At 47.7% G+C, this 23,727-nt stretch overlaps 1 protein-coding gene across 1 annotated transcript in view; it reads right to left on the minus strand.

Moving 5' to 3' along the window:
• LOXL2 (lysyl oxidase like 2) overlaps positions 1-23,727 on the minus strand; it is a 98,242-nt gene that overhangs the window by 51,234 nt on the left and 23,281 nt on the right. The window contains exons 2-3 of the mRNA XM_007961936.3: positions 17,488-17,925; positions 9,211-9,386 (exon numbers count right to left, since the gene is read on the minus strand). Of these exons, the coding sequence (XP_007960127.2) occupies positions 9,211-9,386; positions 17,488-17,842 (531 nt within the window). The 5' untranslated portion in view covers positions 17,843-17,925. The remainder of the gene's footprint in view (positions 1-9,210; positions 9,387-17,487; positions 17,926-23,727) is intronic.

The raw sequence follows: 23,727 nt of genomic DNA on the forward strand, positions 1-23,727 counted from the left end.
CCAGGCTGGAGTGCAGTGGTGCAATGTTAGCTCACTACAACCTCCATCTCCTGGGTTAAAATGATTCTCGAGTAGCTGGGACTACAGGCATGCATTAGCATGCCCAACTAATTTTTTGTATTTTTAGTAGTGTGGGGGGGGTCTCGTCACATTGGCCAGGCTGGTCTCGAACTCCTGACCTCAGATCCATCCATCTTGGCCTTCCGGAGTGCTGGGAATACAGGCATGAGCCACCGTGACCAGCCCTGGACAGGATGTTATACATCCTCTTGCCCAAGAAGTAGGAGAGACAAAACCCAGGAGAGCTACATCTGATTGTCCAGCCAGACAGCTCAGTAAAACTGAGAGTTCAGAGGCTGTGGGCCTCCACCTTGGCTCCTTCTACCCTTGCCGAAAAGTCCGGCACGAACTATCCCCTGGCTACCATTTCTCTTCCTCTTATAGAGAGAGGCCATCCAACTACCCCGTGACTATCTAGGAATGGGGTCTAAATTTAGGCGTGGGGGGACCACTACCTTCTAAACTGCACAGAGGTGAAAAAATAGGCCGGCCTCCTTTTTTCCCCAAACCACCCAGTGCAACCTCTCTGGTGAGAGTCAGGGGAAGGATGAGATTCCTGGCTGGGAAGGGTTCAGACTTTTCAGAAGTCCTTCTAGAGACCTTTCCCTTTTAGGCTGAAGCCCTCCACCCTCGGCCGCCCCCAAACAGACAGAGCTGCCGCTGGGAGGGCAATGCTGAAACATTTGGCAGCTGACTGTAACTAATAAAAACCTGGACCCAAGGAATTTAAAAAATTTACAGCAGCCTCAGTCTCTGTGGTTAAGATGAGAAGAAAGGGCTTTTTCAGGTCTCAGCATCCTTCCAGACGAACGCGAGACAGCAGAGAATAGGGGGACCGGGTTCTCCCCTTGGGTGGAAAGAAATGGCTTTCTCCTCATTCTGTCCTCATCGCCCCTCTGTTGGCCCCTCAAGACCTCCTGCGCGGCCCACTTTCACAAATGGGAAACTGAGGCTTGGAGGTCACTCACGGGATAGGCAACACCTAAATCTCACAGCCTGGGGATTTTCCAATCAGTTCCGGCAATGGAATTGCTTTTTGCAAAAGAGCCTTTAAAGGATGGGTAAGGAAGAAGGTGGGGTGGGGCGGGGTGAAGAAAAAAGACCAAAACGTTTCCTGATCTAGCGACACACAGCCCAGCCACGAGGCTTCCTGTGAGAGCACATGACGGGGCAACGTGCAGAGCAGCCGGGGAGCAGAGGTTTACTCAGCAGGGCATCTGGATTTGTCATCTTTCCTTATCTAATGCTTTTTCCAACCGGTCTACCCGCCACAGGCAGGAAACAAAGCCTCTCGATTTAAGAGGCTCTGAAATCCTGGGAGGTTTGGTTTGGGCTCTGTTTTCCAGGTTTAAAAGAGATCTGTTCGTTTGGAGCCAAGAGCATTTCACATTTGCTTATTTGCTCCTACTTACCTCCTTTTAAGAAAGTTTTGAGGATTGACCTAAAACTGATTTTCTTTATATCCAGACACACTTCTGTTTTGTAGGACAGTGTCCAGAGGCCCAAGAAGGGTCAGTCACTGGACATATAGCTGTGAGTTCCAGTCTCCACTGGGACGGGAACCCAGGGGTTCTGCCTTCAATTCTGGAGTCCAAAACTGAGGACATACAATAAGATATGACGGCACAGCCTGTGTCAGAAAAGGGGAAAACTGAGAACCTGCCTGGTTAATTTCCTGGATGAAATGAACCAAGGCTGGGGATTCAGTCGTAGGACTAACCCAGGGTAGCACTTTTAGAGTCTGCAAAGTACTTTTACAGAAATCATCTGATTTTTTTCCCCTACAGAATATTTAAAACTACCTTGTAAATGATGAATGCACACTACGTCATTTTGATGGAGAAACCATTGCCACTGAACTACAGACCATCACAGCTGGAAGGGATTGAATTCAACTTGCTCGACACTTGCCCTGTTGTTCTGGATGCTGGTCAAAAGGCAGGTTAGGGTACAAACCTGTGAACTTTCCCTTGGTGGGGTCACTTATGTGAAGAAGGTGTGATTTTTTTTTTCCTCCTCTAGAGGGGAATTTACAATCAGGAGCTCCCAAGGATGCTGCAAGCAGCTGTAGGAGTCCAGGGAAGCACAGTTCACTCATTAAGTGAAATTCCATCAACCAGGCTCCAGGGCTCAGTGACTCATGCCTCTGGCATTCCAGAGTAGGATGAACTTGGTCTAGACTAATGCAGTTTTCTTCCATTCTCTGCTTTGGGAATTCCAGTGCACTCTGGAGGAAGCATGGGTTGTGAGGGTCATCTGTAATGATCTGTGACCTGTCCCCAATCTCCAGGGGTTAATGAGGGTGAATGTTACAGAGCCCAGTCCAAGCCCCTGCAGAGCAGGCATGGGAAGGGACGCAGAGGCCCTCATCACATTCTTTAGCCCAGTGGTCTACGACTGGGGTCGCAAAACACAGAGAAATCATTCACTGACATTTCATTCCTGGCCACTTTTCAATTTGCCCCTTCCAAACTGGGGGAATTCGAAGGAGGGCTTTAACTCTCACACTTTGATATGAAGAGTGAAAAGTCTGTACCTGGTTTCAAGGTCAAGGCCATCAGGGGCTGCAGAAAAGGCAAACAGAGAACCCAAGCACACAATACACATGCTGGTTGGCATCCCTTCTCTCTCTATGTTCTCACATACACGTGATGCCAATTTACACATGGTACGCAATGTCAATATCCAGCTAGGCACACACTATGTGGGATGAGTACATTTTCCCAGACACTGAGTAACAGTGTCTTGAAACTTGGCAATCACTTAATCCCACTTCCCTCCCCATGTAGGCAATCTGACCACAATATTCCTGGCAGGTGTTGTCCAGTTCATGCTTGAATTCCTCCACCTACAAGAAGCTCACTGTCAGGCCTCCGAGCCCAAGCCAAGCCATCGCATCCCCTGTGACTTGCATGTATAGGCCCAGATGGCCTGAAGTAACTGAAGAATCACAAAAGAAGTACAAATGCCCTGACCCGCCTTAACTGATGACATTCCACCACAAAAGAAGTGAAAATGACCGGTCCCTGCCTTAAGCGATGACATTACCTTGTGAAATTCCTTTTCCTGGCTCATCCTGGCTCAAAAAGCTCCCCCATTGAGCACCTTGTAACCCCCACTCCTGCCCGCCAGAGAACAACCCCCCTTTGACTGTAATTTTCCTTTACTTACCCAAATACTATAAAAGGGCCCCACCCTTATCTCCCTTCGCTGACTCTCTTTTCGGACTCAGCCCGCCTGCGCCCAGGTGAAATAAACAGCCATGTTGCTCACACAAAGCCTGTTTGGTGGTCTCTTCACACGGACGCGCGTGACACTCACCACTAACTTTGGGTAGAGCTACCTACTATGGGGCTTCCAGTGAGCCTAAGATCTATCTCCCATCATGCTCCCCTCCGCCTTGGCTCTGGGAGTTGGAATATATTCTTTTTTTTTTTGAGACAGAGTTTTGCTCTTGTTGCCCAGGCTGGAGTGCAATGGCACCATGTCGGCTCACTGCAACCTCCCCTTCCCAGGTTCAACCTCAGCCTCCCAAGTAGCTGGGATTACAGGCACCTGCCACCACGCCCAGCTAATTTTGTATTTTCAGTAGAGACGGGGTTTCACCATGTTGGCCAGGCTGGTCTTGAACTCCTGACCTCACATGATTTGTCTGCCTCGGCCTCCCAAAGTGCTGGGATTACAAGCATGAGCCACTGCATCCGGCCGGGAGTTGGAATACATTCTAAACATTCTTCTGCATGGTAGTAGTTCAAGTATTTGAAGAGAACCATCTCCCCCCATATCTCTTTTCTTGACAAAAAACTTCAGTTCCTCGTGATATGGTTTCCAGATTTGTCTCCATCCTGCTGGCCTTTCCCCTGGTGACCTGGTTAAGATCTGGATCCAGAACTGAACCCTGCAGTTAGCGACTGGTCCAAAAGGCAAAGAGCTTAGGGAAATAATTCTTCTATCTGTAAAGCAGTTGCCATTAACTTTTTTTTTTTTTTTTTTTTTTTCCAGCAGCCCTACCACACTCTTGGCTGATACCGAGCTTTTTGTCAACCACTGCTGCCTCAGAGATTTGTTCTTTTTTTTTTTTTTTTTGAGATAGGGTCTCGCTCTGTCACCCAGGCTGGAATGCAGTGGCACCATCATTGTTCACTGCAGCCTCCACCTCCTAGGGTCAATCAATCCTTCCACCTCAGCCTCCCAGGTAGCTGGGACCACAGGCGCATGCCACCATGTCAGGTTAATTTTTTTAATTTGGTAGAGATGTGGTCTCGCCATATTGCCCAGGCTGGTCTCAAACTCCTGGGCTCAAGCAATCTGACCACCTCTGCCACCCAAAGTGCTGGGATTACAGGTGTGAGCCACCACAACACGCCTTTTTTTTTTTTTTTTTTTTGAGACGGAGTCTCGCTCTGTAGTCCAGGCTGGAGTGCAGTGGCCGCATCTCAGCTCACTGCAAGCTCCACCTCCCGGGTTTATGCCATTTTCCTGCCTCAGCCTCCCAAGTAGCTGGGACTACAGGCGCCCGCCACCTTGCCCGGCTAGTTTTTTGTATTTTTTTAGTAGAGACGGGGTTTCACCGTGTTAGCCAGGATGGTCTCGATCTCCTGACCTCGTGATCTGCCTGTCTCGGCCTCCCAAAGTGCTGGAATTACAGGCTTGAGCCACCGCGCCTGGCCCAAAACACGCCTTTTTTTTAAAAAAAAAAGATCAATGATTTTTTAGTTACTCTCCCTAAAGTCTGCACTCCTGGGACTTTTTTTCCCCCATGGACTTTGATATAGGCCCTTCTATTCATCCCTAGTATGTTACAGCTTGGGCCCATTATTTCAACCTACAGCAGTTTTTCTGAAAGTTCATTCCATAATTTTATACTCCAGCAATCTCTCCTAGTTTTGTATCTCCCATAGATTTTATCAGTATTCCTTTTAATTTCCATGAACATTCCTGATACATGATAGGGAGGCTGGAGCAGAGCCCTAGCGCTCGCCATCAGAGACCATCCACTCTGTTTACACAAATTAGTCAGCAGTTTACCCTGGGTATCATTAGTCAGTGTGTTCATGACCTCACCCAACTGCATGTCCACCAAAGCTATGTCTCTTCTTCTTATCCACAAAAATTTAATAGCAGGCATTTCTTTAGCTGAGAGGAATGATCCTATGACTTCAGCTACCGACACAGGCCATTCCAGAAGGTATTTTGGAGAAATGTCTCAGCATCCCATAAATATCCCACATAGGTGGTCCAGGCAGTTCTCCACCCATCAGGCCAGCACTGCCAGTAAGCATGAGCCTTAGCCACAAAGCCCTGGATGCAAGAACCTTCTGGCAACTCACGGAGGTTCTCCCCAGACATCCTGAGGTCTGGGTCCTTTCATGACCTACTTTCAGTGGCTACCAAAGGGAAGAAGTTGCAGGGGACTGGTCATCAATGAAAGTTCCCTCAGTCTCTGTGGTTGGGCCAGAAAGCTTCCCCCTGGCTTGTGGGCACCAGCCTGATCTATCTGACAGCAAAAGCGAGGTCTTCTAGGAAAATGCAGAGCGTGTAAGGCTGTGGATGTCACCTGGCTCTTTAAGCCAGACGTCTCCATAGGTTGCCTCTGTGGGTTTCCGGAGATTCGTTAGGGTCCATGCTCCTTGCCTTGGAAGGATCCCCAGCTTTCTCCAAGGTGTACATCTTGTCTTGCAGGTTCTAAGGGCTGGAGGACAAGGGCCATGTTTTCTTTCTCTACTGGTATCCCAAACCAGCAGGTACCCAACAAATGCCCTGAAGAAAGGTAGGGGCTAAGCTTTCCCATCATGGAATCTCAGCCCTTCCAGAATAAGAAAGTTGTCTCCGACATATTTTTTTTTCAGTCTTTTTTTTTTTTTTGAGATGGAGTCTTGCTGTTGTCGGCTCAGGCTGGAGTGCAATGGTGCGATCTCGGCTCACTGCAACCTCCACCTCCCAGGTTCCAGCAATTCTGCCTCAGCCTCCTGAGTAGCTGAGATTATAGGCACCCGCCACCATGCCTGGCTAATTTTTGTATTTTTAGTAGAGACGGGATTTTACCATGTTAGCCAGGCTGGTCTCGAACTCCTGACCTCAGGTGATCCACCCGCCTTGGCCTCCCAAAATGCTGGGATTACAGGCATGAGCCACCATGCCCGGCCATTTTCAGTCTTTTCTATGTTTATTCTACCCCATGAGAGTTCTGCTTTTGATATGACCCATCTTATTTCACCCTGGAATTGCTAAGCATTGGAACTGGCACTTAGTAGGTATTCAACAAACATTTATCTAATGAAGTGCCACTCAGAGTCCTTTTTCCAAAATCTTTTTTTTTCTAATGCCAGATGAGCCTTCTCATTTTCTTGACACAAAGCTCACTGATGTTTTGGCCTGTCCTTTTTTTTTTTTTTTTTTAAATTCAAGTCATCAATGACTTTCTTATGCCAAGAAGCCTGGGTCTTCACTGGACACTCCAGGTAGATTAACCTGAGGTTCTAGGTTGAACAGAGGACCATCCAAGATGTTACAAATCAGCTCATGGTCCGATTAGGCAGGACAAGCTGTGAAGAAATTATTTGCTTCCATGTGCTTCTCACTGCTGTTTAGTTTATATTTTATTCTGGGAGATTCTCCACCTAAGGGGATAACAATTTCTGGCTCACATTTCTGGGGAGAAGAAAATTTGGAAGTTGGAGACATTGTTCCCATTAGGTACCTAGAATTTATCTGTTGGATACAATGATGCATAAGATATAGCCCCTGCCCTCTGGGAGTTTCCAATCTCATGGGAGAGACAAGATACACATAAGTGGGGGCTAATTATTGCTCATGAGGTTATAAGGAATGGAGATGGAAAATTTTGTGAAACTGGGTTGGACAAGCCCATCTGTCAGATCATAAACTTCATGGTAAAGAAGGCAAAGCTGTCATTAGTGACTGGAAGACTGAAGAAAGTACATCGACTCCATCACAATCTCTCCAGTTATCTTCAATAAAATAGCAGCATTTGACAGGTGTCGACCAGAAGCAGCCTCCTCCACAGCTGAGAGAAGCCTGGAAGTCCTTTTCCATGCTATACTACAGGGCTGGACAAATTCCCAGCACACTTGGGAACATATATGGAGAGAGAAGGACTGTGTGAGCCATGACAGTAAAGGCCACAGTCTTGGGAGAACTTCCTCTCGAGCCCAAGTAGGGCAATTTCAAGTCACTTTTCTTCTGCATTAGTGCTGGGGTCAGTTGGAGGCTGAAGCACAGTGAAGCACCTGGATTTGGGGCAGATCCCACAATTCCTTGGGGGTGGCGTCCGACATGTTCCTTGAGGACAGGAGTGTTAGCTGCCAACTCCTCCTGCCCTAAGCCCCACATATGTTGCACATAAGAGTCATGTAATAAATGTTTGTTAATTTAATTGTTTGGGTAAAGAATTTGCTGGAAAACTAACCCTGAAATTTAGCCATAAATGTAGATTTTCAAATGCTGCAATGATCAGTCTGGCAACATCAGAATCATCTGGGGCTGCTTAAAGAAAAATAAACTGGTCCCATAGCAGGAGATTTTGAGCCAGCAGGCCAGTGGGAGGCCCCAGTACCTCCATTTTTTTGTTTGTTTGAGACGGAGTCTCGCTCTGTCACCCAGGCTGAAGTGCAGTGGCGTCATCTTGGCTCACTGCAAGCTCCGCCTCCCGGGTTCATGCCATTCTCCTGCTTCAGCCTCCTGAGTAGCTGGGACTAAAGGCGCCCGCTACCACACCTGGCTAATCTGTGTGTGTGTGTGTGTGTGTGTGTGTGTGTGTGTGTGTGTGTGTGTAGTAGAGACAGGGTTTCACCATGTTAGCCAGGATGGTTTTGATGTCCTGACCTCGTGATCCGCCTGCCTCAGCCTCCCAAAGTGCTGAGATTACAGGCGTGAGCCACTGCGCCCAACCCAGTACCTGCATTTTTAAAGTGATTCCAGGCCAGGAGCGATGGCTCACACCTGTAATCCCAGCACTTTGGGAGGCCGAGGTGGGTGGATCACGAGGTCAAGAGATTAAGACCATCATGGCCAACATGGTGAAACCCTATCTCTACTAAAAATACAAAAAAATAGCCCAGAGTGGCGGCAGGTGCCTGTAGTCCCAGCTACTTGGGAGGCTGAGGCAGGAGAATAGTATGAACCCAGGAGGCAGAGCTTGCAGTGAGCCAAGATCGCCCCACTGCACTCCTGTCTGGGCGACAGAGCGAGACTCCATCTCAAAAAAAAAAAAAAATTAATTAATTTAAAAAAGTGATTCCAATCCTTAGCTACATTGGCCAGTGGTAGCCAGCTTTCAAGATGGCCCTAGCAACCCTACCTTGTGTCTCACGTTTGTGTAATCTCCTCCACTCTCTACCAGGGTTAGTCTGTGTGATCCATAGAATACAGTGAAATGATGGCCTATCACTTCCAAGATTAAGTTATGAAACGTGACTTCCATCCTGTGCTCTTTCTCTCACTCTCCTTTGCCTCACTCGCTGTGAGGGAAGATGACCACCATGTCCTGAGGCCACTCAGGCAGCCTACAAAGAGGCCCCATAGAGAGGAAGAGAGGGCTACAGTCTACAGCTAGCAAGGAACCACAGCCTGCCAACAACCATAACAGCCTGTGTGGGAGGGGACCTTCCAGCCCCCACTGACAGCCTGCGTGCAATTCCATGAGAGACCCTGAGCAGAATCAAGAAGCTAAGCCGCTCCTCAATTCCTGACTCTCAGAAACCGTGTGAGATAACAAAGATTCATTGTTTTCAGCTGCAAAATCTGGGTACAATTTGTTATGCAGCAATTGATAACTAACACATTTTCCTACCCAAAGGGCAAGCCCCTGAACATGGCACAGGAGGTGTTTCATGCCCATCTTTCCAGCTTCAGTTAACTCTACTCCCAGATGCACTCTCCCCGAGATCAACCTTCCCACCTCTGTGCCTCTGTCCACGCTGTTCCTTGTGCCTGGAAATGCCCTTTCCCCATGGATGGGATTCCCTTCTCCAGAAATCCTTCCCTAAACTGCCCTTGCATCTAATCCCATTGGGTTAGGTACCCTCCTTCCTGCTCACATACATTTCTTGAAATCAATACACAAAAAGCGAGCTGCATGGAAGAGGAAAAATGTTTGCATGACGGAGACATCAAAAGCACATGACTTGCCTCTATCTGGTTGATCAACGAATTGTCAAATTTGAACCCAGGAATCCTTTTGTCGCTGCACACCACACCGACGTCCTCCGTGTGCTTGCAGTCGGTGACGCCCCAGCCATTGGAGGTGCATGCTGCAAGGGTCGCCTCATTGCCAGTACAGTGAAGATTGTCCAACCAGATGGGCCCTGAAGGAGGCAGAGAGGAGAGAAACCAAGAGATGTCTCAATGCAGGTCTGAGTCTTTGAGGGACACCAGTATCTTACATGGAAAGAGAATTTTTCTCTAATTTTGGCAGCTGTGTGTGGCCATCAATTAATTTTTATTATATTAAGATACTGCACGTAGTTCGAGACCACCTGGATTCCCACACCACAGTAAGCAGCTGATGTGATTTGGGGATGTGGTAGGTTGAACATGATTAGGATAGAAATTAGATTTAAGCCCAGAGGTCACATGGGATAGTGGAAAGAGCAGAGCTTTGGGTACCAAGCCGGGTTTGAGCTCTCGTTCAGCCAGGGTCAAGGGCCCTTTTTCTTATCCGTAAAGTGGGACTAACAATGACACTTCAGCTGCACAGCTGTGTGCAGATCAGAGATACTACGAAGCATGTGCCTAGTCCACTGCTGGCCATAGTTACTAAAAAATAGTGATGATGATGATGTTTTACTGGCACTGATTATGGCACAAGCCAGTCTCACCTTCTATCTGTAGCAGAGGCTGAACTCTGACCCTTCAGGGAGGAACTAAACTCTCCTGCCACTGAAGATTTGGGTTTTTTGTTGTGGTGGTGGTGGTGGTTGTGTGAGGTAGAGTCTGGCTCTGTCTCCAGGCTGGGGTATAGTGGGGCGATCTCGGTTCACTGCAACCTCTGCCTCCTGGGTTCTAGTGATTCTCCTGCCTCAGCCTCCGAAGTAGCTGGGACTATAGGCGTGCGCCACCATGCCCAGCTTATTTTTTGTATTTAGTGGAGACGGGGTTTCACCATGTTGGCCAGGATGGTCTCGATCTCCTGACCGTGTGATCTGCCTGCCTTGGCCTCCCAAAGTGCTGGAATTACAGGCATGAGCCACTACGCCCGGCCTGGTTTGAGGTTTTTAAGGCATTTTCACATGTAGTATCTCCTTGGTCTTCCAATACCTAGAGGATGAGGTGGCATAATTATCCCACACCCCTTGAGCCCAGAAGCCTGGGCCTTGACTTCCTATTCAGCTCCTCTTACTTCTCAACGTTTCCCATCACTGGCTCAGAGACAGCCCAGCCAGACTGGCCCATGGAACCACCTCATTATGTTCCAGAAGGCCACCATGGGACTCTGCTTACCTCCTGTTTTTCTTCTCACTTGCAGTAAGTAGAGAATTCAGCATGCAAAGTCCTAGAGGGTGAACCACAGTGAAGCACTACTTCACACCCTTAGGATGGCTACTATCAAAACAACAGAAAATGGGCCAGGCGCAGTGGCTCACACCTGTAATCCCAGCACTTGGGGAGGCCGAGGCGGGTGGATCACAAGGTCAGGAGATTGAGACCATCCTGGCCAACATGGTGAAACCCTGTCTCTACTAAAATACAAAAAATTAGCCAGGCGCGGTGGCGCGTGCCTATAATCCCAGCTACTCAGAAGGCTGAGACAGGGGAATGGCTTGAGCCTGGGAGGCAGAGGTTGCAGTGAGCTGAGATCACAACACTGCACTCCAGTCTGGCAACAGAGCAAGACTCTGTCTCAAAAAACAAAACAAAACAAAAAAAGAAACAAAAAAACCCCCCAAAAAACAAAACAAAAAAACCAGAAAATGACAGTGCTGGCAAGGGTGTGGAAACTGGAACCGTTGTGCACTGTCAATGGGAATGCAAAATGGTACAGGTGCTATAGAAAACAGTATGGTGTTTCCTTAAAAAATTAAAAGTAAAATTACCACATGATCCAGCAAAAGAATTGAAAACAGGGTATCTAAGAGGTATCTGCACACCTGTGTTCATAACAGCATTATTCACAATAGCCGAGAGGTGGGAGCAACCCAGGTATCCATCAATGAAATGTGGTCTATCCATACAATGGAATATTAGTCAGCCTTCAAAAGGGAGGAAACTCTGAAACCTGCTGCAATATGGATGATTCATAAAGACATGATGCTAGGTGAAATAAGCCAGTCCCAAAAGACAAATATCATATGGGGTATCTAGAAGAGTCAAATTCATTGAAACAGAAAGTAGAGTGGTAGCTGCCAGGGCCTGGGATGAGAAAGAAATGAGTGTGGTTGTTTAATTGGTACAGAGTTTCAGTTTTGCAAGATGGAACAGTCTGGAGATGGACGGCGATGATGGCTGCACAACAATGTGAATATACTTAACACTACTGAACTATACACTTAAAAATGTTTAAGGCTGGGCTGGACACAGTTCACACCTGTAATCTCAACACTTTGGGAGGCCAAGGCGGGAGGATCCTTCAAGCTCAGGAGTCCGAGACCAGCCTGCGCAACCTAGCGAGACCTCATCTCTACTAAAAATCAAAACATTTAGCTGGGCATGGTGGCGCATGCCTGTAGTCCTAGCTATTCAGGAGGCCGAGGTGGGAGAACTGCTTGAGCCCAGAAGGTTGAGGCTGCAGTGAGCTGTGATTGTGCCATTGCACTCCAGCCTGGGTGACAGTGAGACCCTGTCTCCAAAAAAAACCCCAAAAAGTTAAGGTGGTAAATTTTATGTGATGCGCATCTTGCCATAATTTTTTTTAAAATCATAAAGTACTAGAGGGTCTTCAAATAATGATTTTTATAAGTGCTGCTGAAAAAATGAAAGAAAACAAAACTAAACCTCTCATTTTTCTCACAGCTCCTTTTAGGAGTCTGGAGCAGCAGACATAGTCAAACAAACCTGGGTTCAAGTTCTATCTGCCACACACTGGGGCACTGTGTGATGCGGGCAACTGCCTCACCACACCTGCTTCTCATTTCTAAAGCCAAACTAATGATGCCGAGCAAACAGGGTGCCATGGAGACTCAGTGAGGTAATGTATGTGCCTGGTACACTTTCAACTACCCTTTCCCCTTCCTTCTTCCAGTCCGTCAGAAAAACAATACATTCTACTGCTTCTATGATGTAAGAGAAAAGCAAATAAAAACATTCCCATTGGAGAGATTAGGAAACCAAGGAGAGAAACAGAGGGTCTTCAGGGTCGAGAAGGACCCCGGGGCCAGTCTCCTGATGTCCAGGCCCTGCTGAAACGTGTCTGTTCTCACGGTTGCTGGTCAGGGCCCAAATGACAGCACCTTGGATCCATTGTGGAGAACAAAGAGCTAATTGAAAACATCTGGGCTGAGGTTTTCCAACTGGCTTCTCAATTTGGCCTGGTTTCCAAGCAGTCAAGCTCCACTGAAACATACACTCTCTAATCGATTGCTGTCTCAACAACAAACCAATGTTTGTCTTGCTAAGTACTAGCAACGGAAAAGACCCTCCGCGTTCTAAGCGGAACGTTCTGTTGCAAAGCTGCTGAAGTGACAGAGATGGTGAAAAGCAGTGTCACCCTATTCCATCTGCAGTGAGAGAAACCCCCCTTGCTAAGGACCTGGAAGTCCACCAGTGCATCATCAAAGGAACTGAGAACAGCTGCAAACCCGAGAGCCTACGGAGCCTGCCCCAAAGAGCTGCTCTCTTATGAATCTTCCATGGACCCCCAATAATTTTCCATGGACCCCTTCCACATATGCTTCGTCAATTTTTACTTAGATGGTAGATATGTGAATTTGTACTTAGCTCAAGACAGCATCACCATGCATGGTATACTCGTTTGGCCTGATTTCATAACAAAAATTTTTTTGTTTTTTGAGACAGTGTCTCACTCTGTCGCTCAGGCTGGAGTGCAGTGGTGCAATAGCTCACTGCAACCTCTGCCTCCCAGGTTTAAGCAATTCTCCCACCTCAGCCTCCCAAGTAGCTGGGACCAAAGGCACATGCCACCACGCCCAGCTAATTTTTGTATTTTTTTGATAGAGACGGGATTTCACCATGTTGGCCAGGCTGGTCTCGAACTCCTTACCTCAAGTGATCCACCTGCCCCAGCCTCCCAAAGTGCTGGGATTACAGGCATGAGCCACTGCAAAGGCCCCCCCCCCCCCGCTTTTTTTTTTCTTCTATAGGTTTAGTGCTTATTAACTAGACTACTCTGATTCCAATGCAACCAGCTTCTGGGTCTGCCTGCTGGAAAGCAGAGTGGTTCTAGGTACAATCCAGTAGATGCCTTCTCAGAACTGCCAGGAAAGCCGTGTCCTTGGGACACAAGATGAGAGTCAAACTTTGGACACAAGAAAGCCATTCAATAGAAGCCAAATTTTATCTTACTCTTTCCTTCCAATGCCTCTCCTGATGAAAGAAGAGATAAATATATATATATAAATATATACACACACACACACACACACACATATATATACAAGTTAACAGATCATTAGGAAAGTAAAAATCATAAATGAAATTCAGTTGGAATGCCAGAGCCCAGGACAATGGAAACTATTCAAGTTAGACTCTGTGGGGTCGCAAATGGGTGCAGTGGGTCATGCCTGTAATCCTAGCACTTTGGGAGGCCAAGGTGGGAAGATCGCTTGAGGCCAGGAATTTGAGATCAGCCTGGCCAACATGGCAAAACCCTGTCTCTACTAAAAATACAATTTAAAAAATCAGCTGGGCCTAGTGGTGCACACCTGTAATCCCAGCTACTGGGGGTGCTGAGATTGGAGGATCACTTGAACTCGGGAGGCGAAGGTTACATTAAGCCTAGATCCCACCACTGCACTCCAGCCGGGGTGATAAAACAAGACGCTGTCTCAAAGAAGAAGAAAGAAAAAAGTCTGTGGGGTCACAATGTGGTAATCGCTGGCTTCGTTGCTCGGGTCTAAAGAACGAGAGATGTGACTGGGAATAGGCTTAGCCTCCTGATTCTGAAGACAGGTGAAGGAGAGCAACCACCTTAGCTTCAGCTGCTATCACCTCGACCAGGGATTGAGAAACAGGACAGCTGCTCCCTCCAGAACTCCCTAAAAGGGCCTGCAGTTTACCTGAGCTCAGAGATGCTTTGGGAGAACAATCTGTGGACAGGCCAGGCTAGAAAACCCAGAATGTCCCTGGTGCCCTCCCTGGTTTCATTACTCCAGCCTCAACTTCAGAGGAGCTTGAGGGGTCCTGGAGGGGCAGCCTTATCCACAGTGTGACCGGCACACGAAGCCCCTAACCCCCACCGGAGCAAGCTCTGGGTGCTGGCCACGTTCTGTGCTCACTATACCAAGAACTGTTTCGCCAACTCTTTTTCCTATTCTGCCAAATCAAAATGAATCAATTAGCTAATATTTACTAAGTGCCCACCATGTACCCAGTGATAAAGATCTGGACTGATGCTGGTGAAATTCAAATACATTTAGATGTAAAAGGTCTCTCATGTCATAAACCAAGCACCACTTCACATAAGCAGCTTAACTCGTAAAGCCTTGAACACAAGACAGGGTTTGCTTGTTTTTTTTCCCCAGGCACCTGTTTCTTCCTGTCCTCTCTTTGACATTATTCCTTTTAAAACCCTTGATGGATTCCATGTCCACAAAGATGGCCTTTCCAGTACTCCTGGTCTCTTCGCTGATATACCTCCTCTCTCAGGGACTGTCCTCCATCCTGCTCCAGCCGCTGTCCCATGGTCTCTCATTACCAGAGATCGCACCCTTCAATATCCATTTCACCCTTCCTGCTCTGTACCCACACACAGCTCCCTTCATCTTTTAGTAAACTTCTTGTGTCTCCATCTGAACAGAGACCCGCAATCCAGTGATCACAGCAACTATGCACAATCCTACAACTTCTCCATGTATTACCACCCTCCTTACCCAGCACAGTCTCCACAGACCATGAGTTTAATCCTTCCCTTTCATACTCCCGCCACTCCTTGTAACTTTTCACTCTTCACCATGCTTGGATGGCAAAGTCCCACCTGGGTAAAAACCTGTCTCCTATTACCCCATGCCTGCTCCTGATAGGGAAAAACCACAACCCCCTTGTCTGACAACAGGTAAGTTTTAAATTGAGGTTAAAATAAAATTGTCACTGGAAAAATACCCAGTCACTGGAAAGCATTTGTTATAAAATAATGAGCGTTGGAAAGCCTGGAATGGAAAACATGAATCTGAAGTTACCCCTGGATCGCTCAGCCGGTCAGATAAACAGAGATGTGGAAGTATCAGACATTTGTTTAAAGAAGACAGGAAGTGGGTTCTAAAGCCCAGCATTTGCTAACTTCACTTCCGTGGCTCTCATCGCTGCCAGGGAGCCCAGAGTGAGCTGCAGAGAACATTTGATTCTCTGCTGTCTCCTGATCCAGTTATGCCAACAGGAAATTTTCAATTGCATGGAGGTGAGATGTGTATGAGATGGGACTTCCTTTCTCCTATAATTTCTAGAATAACAGAAAGTTGGAAGGGAGGATAACAGTTATCAATTTCAATGACTCCCAAACCTGTCATTTTACAGGCTTCCAAAAGAGACAAGAGTCCTGGGCTCTAGCCCAGATCTTTTAAACCAGATTTATGGTGGGTTGAGGTCTGTGCTATTCTGTACTTTTAAGCTCCCTTGGGCGATTCTTATGCAGTCAGCATGGCATTAGCCCTTTAGTCCAGGACAGGAGTGTGGGCAGCCCTGTTTTAGTCCAGTAGCCAGACTTGTGCTGAGGTCTGGGCTGCAGCTCAGCCGGGGGGCAGGTGTGGGAGCTTCCTTTGCCTGGCTGACTCACAGATGGGAAACTCTTAGCTCCTGGAAAAATGTTTAAAAAGAAACAATGCCCTCCACCCTCATCTCTTTCCTATTTGGGAACATGCACCGTCAGGGTTTCAGGAGTTCTTAGAGAGCCCAACTTCCAGATGGGGAAAATGAGGCTGGAGAGGACAAGTGTCTTCCTACAAAGTGTGGTGTGAGGTCAGTACAGACTGAGCTCTAGGTTCAGGGCTTCAAACCTGTCCTGCCTCAAAGCTCTTAAAGCAAAGTTTTTGGGTTTTTTTTTGTTTGTTTGTTTTGAGACAGTGTCTCACTCTGTCACCCAGGCCGGAGTGCAGTGGCGCAACCTCGGCTTACTGCAGCCTCCGCCTCCCTGGTTCAAGTGATTTTTGTGCCTCAGCCTCCCGAGTGGCTGGGACTACAGACACTCGCCACAATGCCCGGCTAATTTTTGTATTTTCAGTAGAGACAAGGTTTCCCCATGTTGACCAGGCTGGTCTCGAACTCCTGACTTCAAGTGATCAGCCTGCCTCAGCCTTCCAAAGTGCTGGGATTACAGGCATGAGTTACCGCGCCTGGCCGGCTCTTAAAACAATTTTTAAAAATAAATTAATAGCCGGGCACGGTGGTTCATGCCTGTAATCCCAGCACTTTGGGAGGCCGAGGCGGGTGGATCACAAGGTCAGGAGATCAAGACCATGTGAAACCCTGTCTCTACTAAAAATACAAAAAAATTAGCCAGGCGCGGTGGCGGGCGCCTGTAGTCCCAGCTACTCAGGAGGCTGAGGCAGGAGAATGTCGTGAACCCGGGAGGCGGAGCTTGCAGTGAGCCAAGATCGTGCCACTGCATTCCAGCCTGGGCGACAGAGCAAGACTCCGTCTCAAAAAAAAAAAAAAAAAAAAAAAAAAAAATTAATAAATTTGAACCTCACAGGGAGGAAAGAATAGGCTAACCAACAGTGAAAAAACCCAAAGCATCTCTGTGCCTATCGTGAGCAAGCCTGCAATAGCAGGTTAGTGTTAAAACGATGAACTCCACGTGCCAGGACAGTGGGAGGCATCAGGGAACTCAAGCATATGGGAGCTTGAGCATATTGTGAGGAAGAGCAAGAGGTCTTCCTAACAGGGAATGATCTGGAGTAAAGTGCAACTTCCCCTGGGCTGGCACAGCCCCCAGGCAGGGAATATGGGGTGGAGAGAGAAGCACAGGCCGATTTCACCCCATATGTGGGGTCAGCAACTGTCCTGGTTTTCCTGAGGTTTTCCCAGGATGTGAGACTTTCTGTGCTACAAGCCAGGAAAGTCCTGGGCAAATCGGTATGGTTGGTCACTTACTGTGCCCCTCCTCAAATGTCCCCCACCCCTGTCTTACTGCAGGGTGCAGCCTGCGTGTGCTCGGAAGGATGCCAGCCCCTAGATGGGCATCACCAAGAGTTTACACTTTTCAGTGCGTGCAGCCTCCTCTCCCAGGCTGACCTCAGGGAAGGCAGCTCCGGGCCCTGCCAGGTGACAGCACTCAGATCCAAAGCACAGAATGTTTACCTTCCCCCTTGCCGTAGGAGGAGCTGGCAGTCCAGGACTTGGCCTCCACATAGCCCAGCTCCCGGCAGACGACGTGGGCAGCGTGGATGGAGAAGTCGTCATCACACACGGTACCCCACTGGCCGTCGTAGTACACCTCCACCCGACCCTCGCTGTGCTTCCTCTTCTGCCCGGCCAGGCGCAGCTGAATCTTGGCCACATTGGCGGGGGCTTGGGGCTGGTGATACTCAGGGGCCGGTTGCTGGAAGTACTCGGGGTAGTGGGGCCAGCTGTCATACTGTGCCAGGCTCAGGGGGGACAGGAGGGCCAGCACAGCCAGGCAGCTGCAGAGGCGGGAACACGGAGGCCTCTCCATCCCTGTCTTCGAGCTGATGATCCCACGAAGGGGCCCTGAGCAGCTGGGAGGGACAGGCGGGGTACGGAAGCAGCAGGAGCTTTCTGGAAGACAGGAGAGATGTGTTAGGATGAGAATGTGGGGCTACGGAGACCTACAAGGAGAACGAGAGATTTCATACCCCTTGGCTTAATATGGAAATCTCGTCCATTCTCGACGCCAATCCAGCCCCACTCCTACCTGACATTTCCACCACGCAGGGCTAGGAGGCCCCACCTCCTTTACCCACCATCTTCCCCATCTCTCTGGAATGCTTTTTCCAGTACAGTTCCTGGCAGGGAACAGAGCACACTCCAACTTAATTTGCGGAGAGTTTTTTAAGACTATGGACATGCAGGCAGAGTTCTGCGGAACTAACAAAGGCTGGTGTCACACCCTAGGGCTGGCGACTCAGGGGGGCTGTGACCACCCTAGGCTTGAAGGGAGCCTGGGGGGTGAGAACTGGAGAGTGGCAGAGGGCGCTGTCTCTTAGGAGCCTTCACTGGAGAGTCTCAGAGCCAACCCATAGCAACGGCGGGGACGCAGGAGGGAGAAGAAATACCTGACTCCCTTTCCTCCCATCTTTGAATCTTTCTGGTGCCTCCTATTAGGCAAACCCAGCCCCCTCCAACTCAAAGCCAGTGGCAAGGGAGCTGAGCCCACTGGGGGAGCCTGCATGGGCCGGCCTCCTGGAACATGGGGGCCGGTGGGGAAGGAGTGGGTTTGAAGGGGTGAGGGCAGGAGATTCAACACACCCACCCTCCATTAAATGAACGGCACCCCAAAACACTACAGGAGCATTTGCTAGATGAATTCTAATGTTCCCATCAGCTTTGAGGGCTGCAATGCTAAATGAGTTTTAAAATCCTCAAGGTCATGGTCATCGTATCTGGTGGAGCCTACCTCTGAGAATTCCCGAGTGAAAGCATGTAGCAAGAAGACCTCGTGTATCTTGGTCCTCTCGTAATTCAGAGAAAAAAGGAGACTATTTTAAAAGGACCGCACGTGTGTCTCAGAGAAAGATGCAGGGCCCTAAAACAGGATGAGCAGGTGGAAACTTAGGTGGGGGCATAAGGTATTTTATTTTAACCCTATGCAGAGGAGTAGGCTAATCATGTTCTTCCGGTCATGGCACACTACCTTCGAGGAAGGTCTGGGTAACTTTCTTATAGTCAGAGCTGTCCAGAGCTGCCCATGGAGGGATGATCTGCCTTGGAGAGAGGCAGTTCCATATCTATTGGGTGACCAGCAGCACCCAGTGCCCCAAAGAGGAGGCTGGAGTGGAGATGTTGGAGCTTGGGGGACAGTCAGAACTGAGGATTTTGGAAAACTTTCTGATGTTGCCAGAGAGCCAGCCATCCTCATCCTGTGACTAACAAACAAGGCCAGAAAGTGATGAAGGGTTCCTCTGACAGCTCCTGACCAACTGACCAATGCACAGCCTGACCTGCTAGTGGTGTGGCTCTGAAGGGAATCAGGGTCCTGGCCACGCACCATTCCCATCAAAGCATATCTGCATCCTCAAGCTCACCTATGTCTCACAAGAACCTTGGGGAGTAGAAGAGGCAGGTACCATCAGGATTCATATTTTACAACAAAATCAAGAACCAGAGAGGATTAGAGATTTTACCAGAGTTGCACAGTTAGTGTAAGCAAAGCCAGAGTGGGTCACTCCCAATCTGCCATCCCATATAAAAAGTCCTGGTTCAGCTTGGATACAAAAGCCTTTATGTGTGGCACATGCCTACCTTCCCTGCTTCAGTTCCCACAATGGTGTCTCCCTTCCCTCACCCTAGCCCTGCCCATGGCACACGTCTCATCATATCAGCCTGTAACATCTTCAGCTTTTGTCACCTAGAACAATGCGCCTCCATCCCCTCCCCTCCAAATGGCACATGGTGCAATCCTTCCTGTTCTTCACCGAGACCTTTCCAGGTCCTCCTATCAGATTGAATGTCTTTCTGCTTCCCTTTGACATCACATTTTGCTTGTGCTTTACACTGTTGTCATGTCTGGCTCTGCCACCGGACCCTCAGGCCCAAGGGACAGAAACCACCTCTTTGTCATTTCTGCTCAGCAACGCATCTGCCTCTGGATGTGTCAGGCTACGTTCTAGTAGATAAAGCTTCCTGCCAAGAACAACTAGAAAAGGAAGGTAAAATACTAAAACATATGTTTGAAGACATGAGAAAGTTACCGAGGCAGCAAGGACTGAAGGCGACAAGAATCCAGAGAGATGGGAAGGGCATTGAGGTGAGGCTCACATTTGCCTCTGTGTTTCCCCGGAAGACACTCGCCAATTCCACGGCAGTGATCAACAGGCTGAGAAGCTAAGCAAAGCTGCAGGCAGCCTCCAGGGACTGGGGAGACTGGGAGTTCAGAACCTGCCAAGGACAAAGGGACCCGTTAAACAGCCCCAGGCTCTCAGATGCATTCCTGAAGAGCTGCACTCTAGCAGCCAGGGCATAGGAAGGTCTGACATTCCCATAAATGGAATACCAAAGAAGAGGAGAGAAAGGATGTGCAGAGGAAATAATGGAAGAAATAATGGCCTAGAATTTTCCAGAATGACAAAATTCATCAAGCCCACACAGTGTAGTTTACAAGGAAAACCACATCTGGGCACATCGAAATCCAACTGCAGAGAAGACAAGACAGAAAGAAAAATCTTAAATACAGTCAGGGTAGAAAAGCTGAGTTACCTTAGAAAGAGCAGCAGAAAGACTAACAGCTGGTCCCTCAACACAAATAAGGAGACAAGACCTTAACAGCACAACATTTTCAAAGGGCAGAAAAAAATGTCTGCCTAGAATCTGTACCCAGTGAAGAGAATGAAGGTAAAATAAGGACATACCAGATAAACAAAAGAGGAGCGAGTCTGTCACCAGAATATCCACAAGACGGAAATGCTACAGGGAATTCTTTAGGCTAAAGGAAAAATCATCCCAGATGTCATTATGGAGGCGTAGGAAGGAATGAAGAGTATGAAGTGGGAAACGATGTAGGTAAATCTCAGTAAAGTTCGGTGTGGGAAACGATGTAGGTAAATCTCAGTAAAGTTCGAGTGTGCAAAACAGGAAAAATGTCCTGTGTGGGGTTTAAAATATATGTATGATTAAAATGTATGGTAACCATAGCACGAAAGGCAGGAGGGCATTAAATGGAGTTCAAGTGGTTTGAGGTTCTTGTGTTGTCTGGGGAAGTGGTAAAAGTACTATTGTCTATTCGATTTTTAGGAAGTCTAATAGATGCATGCTGTAATCTTTATAGGAATCATTGAAAGAACTACTAAAAGTAGAACTAACAGGTTAATAAGAGGGGGATGGTAGCATTAAAAAACACTTGATTAATCCAAAATTGAAGCAATAAAACAGAAAAAGTAACATGAAACAATTCTTACAAATAGAAAAAATATTAGATGGTGGATTTAAACTCCAATACATCAGTAATTACATTAGATAAAATAAATACTCCAATCAAAAGACAAAGATCATCAGAATGAATATAACAAAACAATTTAGCTTTATATTTCTTTCTTTTTCTTTTTTTTTTTTGAGACGGAGTCTTGCTCTGTTGCCCAGGCTGGAGTGTGCAGTGGTGCCATCTCGGCTCACTGCAACCTCTGCCTCCTGAGTTCAAGCAATTCTCCCGCCTTAGCCCCCTGAGTAGCTGGGATTACAGGCATGCACCGCCACGCCTGGCTAATCTTTGTATTTTGAGTAGAGACGGGATTTCATCATGTTGGCCAGGCTGGTCTCGAACTCCTGACCTCAAGTGATCCACCCGCCCGCCTCGGTCTCCCAAAGTGCTGGGATTACAGGCTTGAGCCACCGCACCCGGTCTTTTTTTTTTTGAGACAGGGTCTTGCTATGTCACCCAGGCTGGAGTGCAGTGGTGCGATCAAAGCTCACCACAGTTTCAACCTCTTGAGTCCAAGAGATCCTCCTACTCAGCAGCTCAGCTTCCCGTGTAACTGGAACCACAGGCATGCGTCACCATGCCTAGCTAGGTTTTGGGGTTGCTTTTTAATTTTTAAATGTATCCTCATCTTGTGGAAATTAAAGACAGAAAGCCAATGAATTGCCAAAGGTCACACAGAGTGCTTGGCAAGCAGCTAACATTATAAAGCACCCCCACGTGCAGGCACTGTTCTCAACGCTCCAGTGTTTTAATTCACTTGATGTGGTAGGCACCGTTATTACCCTTGGGAGGAAACTGAGGCACAGAGAAGTTCGATAGCTTGCCTAAGGTTGCGCTGACGGTAAGTGCAAGCCAGGATCTGAAGGCGGTGGCAGGCTGACCTGGGTTCTGTCCCCCACCGCAAAGCTCTATTGCCCCCAGCCTGTCTATCTCCCTCCCCTGACCTTCCCACCCCATCCCCCAAGGGCTTCAGAGACTTTCAGATCCTCTAATCCTATCCCAGAAAGAAATGAAAAAAATACGTGGTCTTGCAACGTTTTAAAAGACATATTAGGCCGGGCATGGTGGCTCATGCCTGTAATCCCAGCACTTTGGGAGGCCAAGGCAGGCAGATCACGAGGTCAAGAGATCGAGACCATCCTGGCCAACATGGTGACACTCCATCTCTACTAAAAATACACAAATTAGCTGGGTGTGGTGGTGCGTGCCTGTAGTCCCAGCTACTCGGGAGGCTGAGGCAGGAGAATTGCTTGAACCTGGGAGGCAGAGGTTGTGGTGAGGAAAGATCACGCCACTGCACTCCAGCCTGGTGACAGAGTGAGACTCCGTCTCAGAAAAAAAAAAAGACATCTTAATCTCTGGATTTGTATATTTGTAAACTGCTCTACCCATTTTCCTGGATTCTCCAATCTGTGGGAATGCTTTAGTGTTCAATTCCTAAATCTTTTCCAGAACGGCGCTCCCGAATTTTTTGCCTCTTTTGTAGGGCCTTCGCCTACTCCCTCCTCTGGGGGATTGTAACACATTAAACCCAGCTGCTTTCCTCTCCGTTTAAAAATTACTCTTCAGGTTTTTTTGTTGTTGTTCTTTATAGTGAAAGTTACCCAAGCTGGTGAAAAAAATATGCAAAACACAAACAAGTAAAAGGAAGAAAATAAGGGCTGGGCATGATGGTTCACACCTAATCCCAGCACTTTGGGAGGCCAAAACGGCAGGATCACTTGAGGTCAGGGGTTAAAGACCAGCCTGGGAAACATGGCGAAACCCTGTTTCTACTGAAAATACAAAAATTATCTGGGCGCCTGTAATCCCAGCTACTCGGGAGGCTGAGGCAGAAGACTTGCTTGAACCTGGGAGGCGGAGGTTGCAGTGAGCTGAGATTGTGACACTGTACTCCAGAGAGAGACTCCATCTCAAAAAAATAAAATAAAATAAAAGTAAGAAAATAACTTGTAATACCACTGGGGGGCGGGTAACCATGATCAAAACTGTGTTGTAAACCTCTCCAGTCTTTTTTTTTGGTACACATTTCCTTTTAAAAATTGGAATCATTTTCTACCCACTGCTTTGTAAACTGCTTTTCACACTGAACAGCATATTGCAAACAGTATGCCTTATGGAATATTCTTTCATAAGATTTTTATAACATAGTATTCAATCTTATGGATACAGAATAATCAAGTTTCTAATTTTTTTACTGCTGTTAACGTTGTTGTAGTTGAAACTTGGCACAATCTTGGGATAAATTCCTAAGAGTGAAATTGCTGGGCCCAAGGGTTTGTACAAAAGCAACACTTTTGCAAAACTATATGAACTGCCTTCCAGAAAGACTGTGCCAGTTGAAACCTCCGCCAGCAGTATGTAGGTTTCCCCCAAACCTCAAAAACTCTGGCTATGACCATGTTTTCAAACTTTCCTCCATCTGATAAGCAAAAGAGGGTATTCTG

This window comes from Chlorocebus sabaeus, chromosome 8 (assembly GCF_047675955.1).
Source record: "Chlorocebus sabaeus isolate Y175 chromosome 8, mChlSab1.0.hap1, whole genome shotgun sequence".
In the NCBI taxonomy this organism is placed as follows: Eukaryota; Metazoa; Chordata; class Mammalia; order Primates; family Cercopithecidae; genus Chlorocebus; species Chlorocebus sabaeus.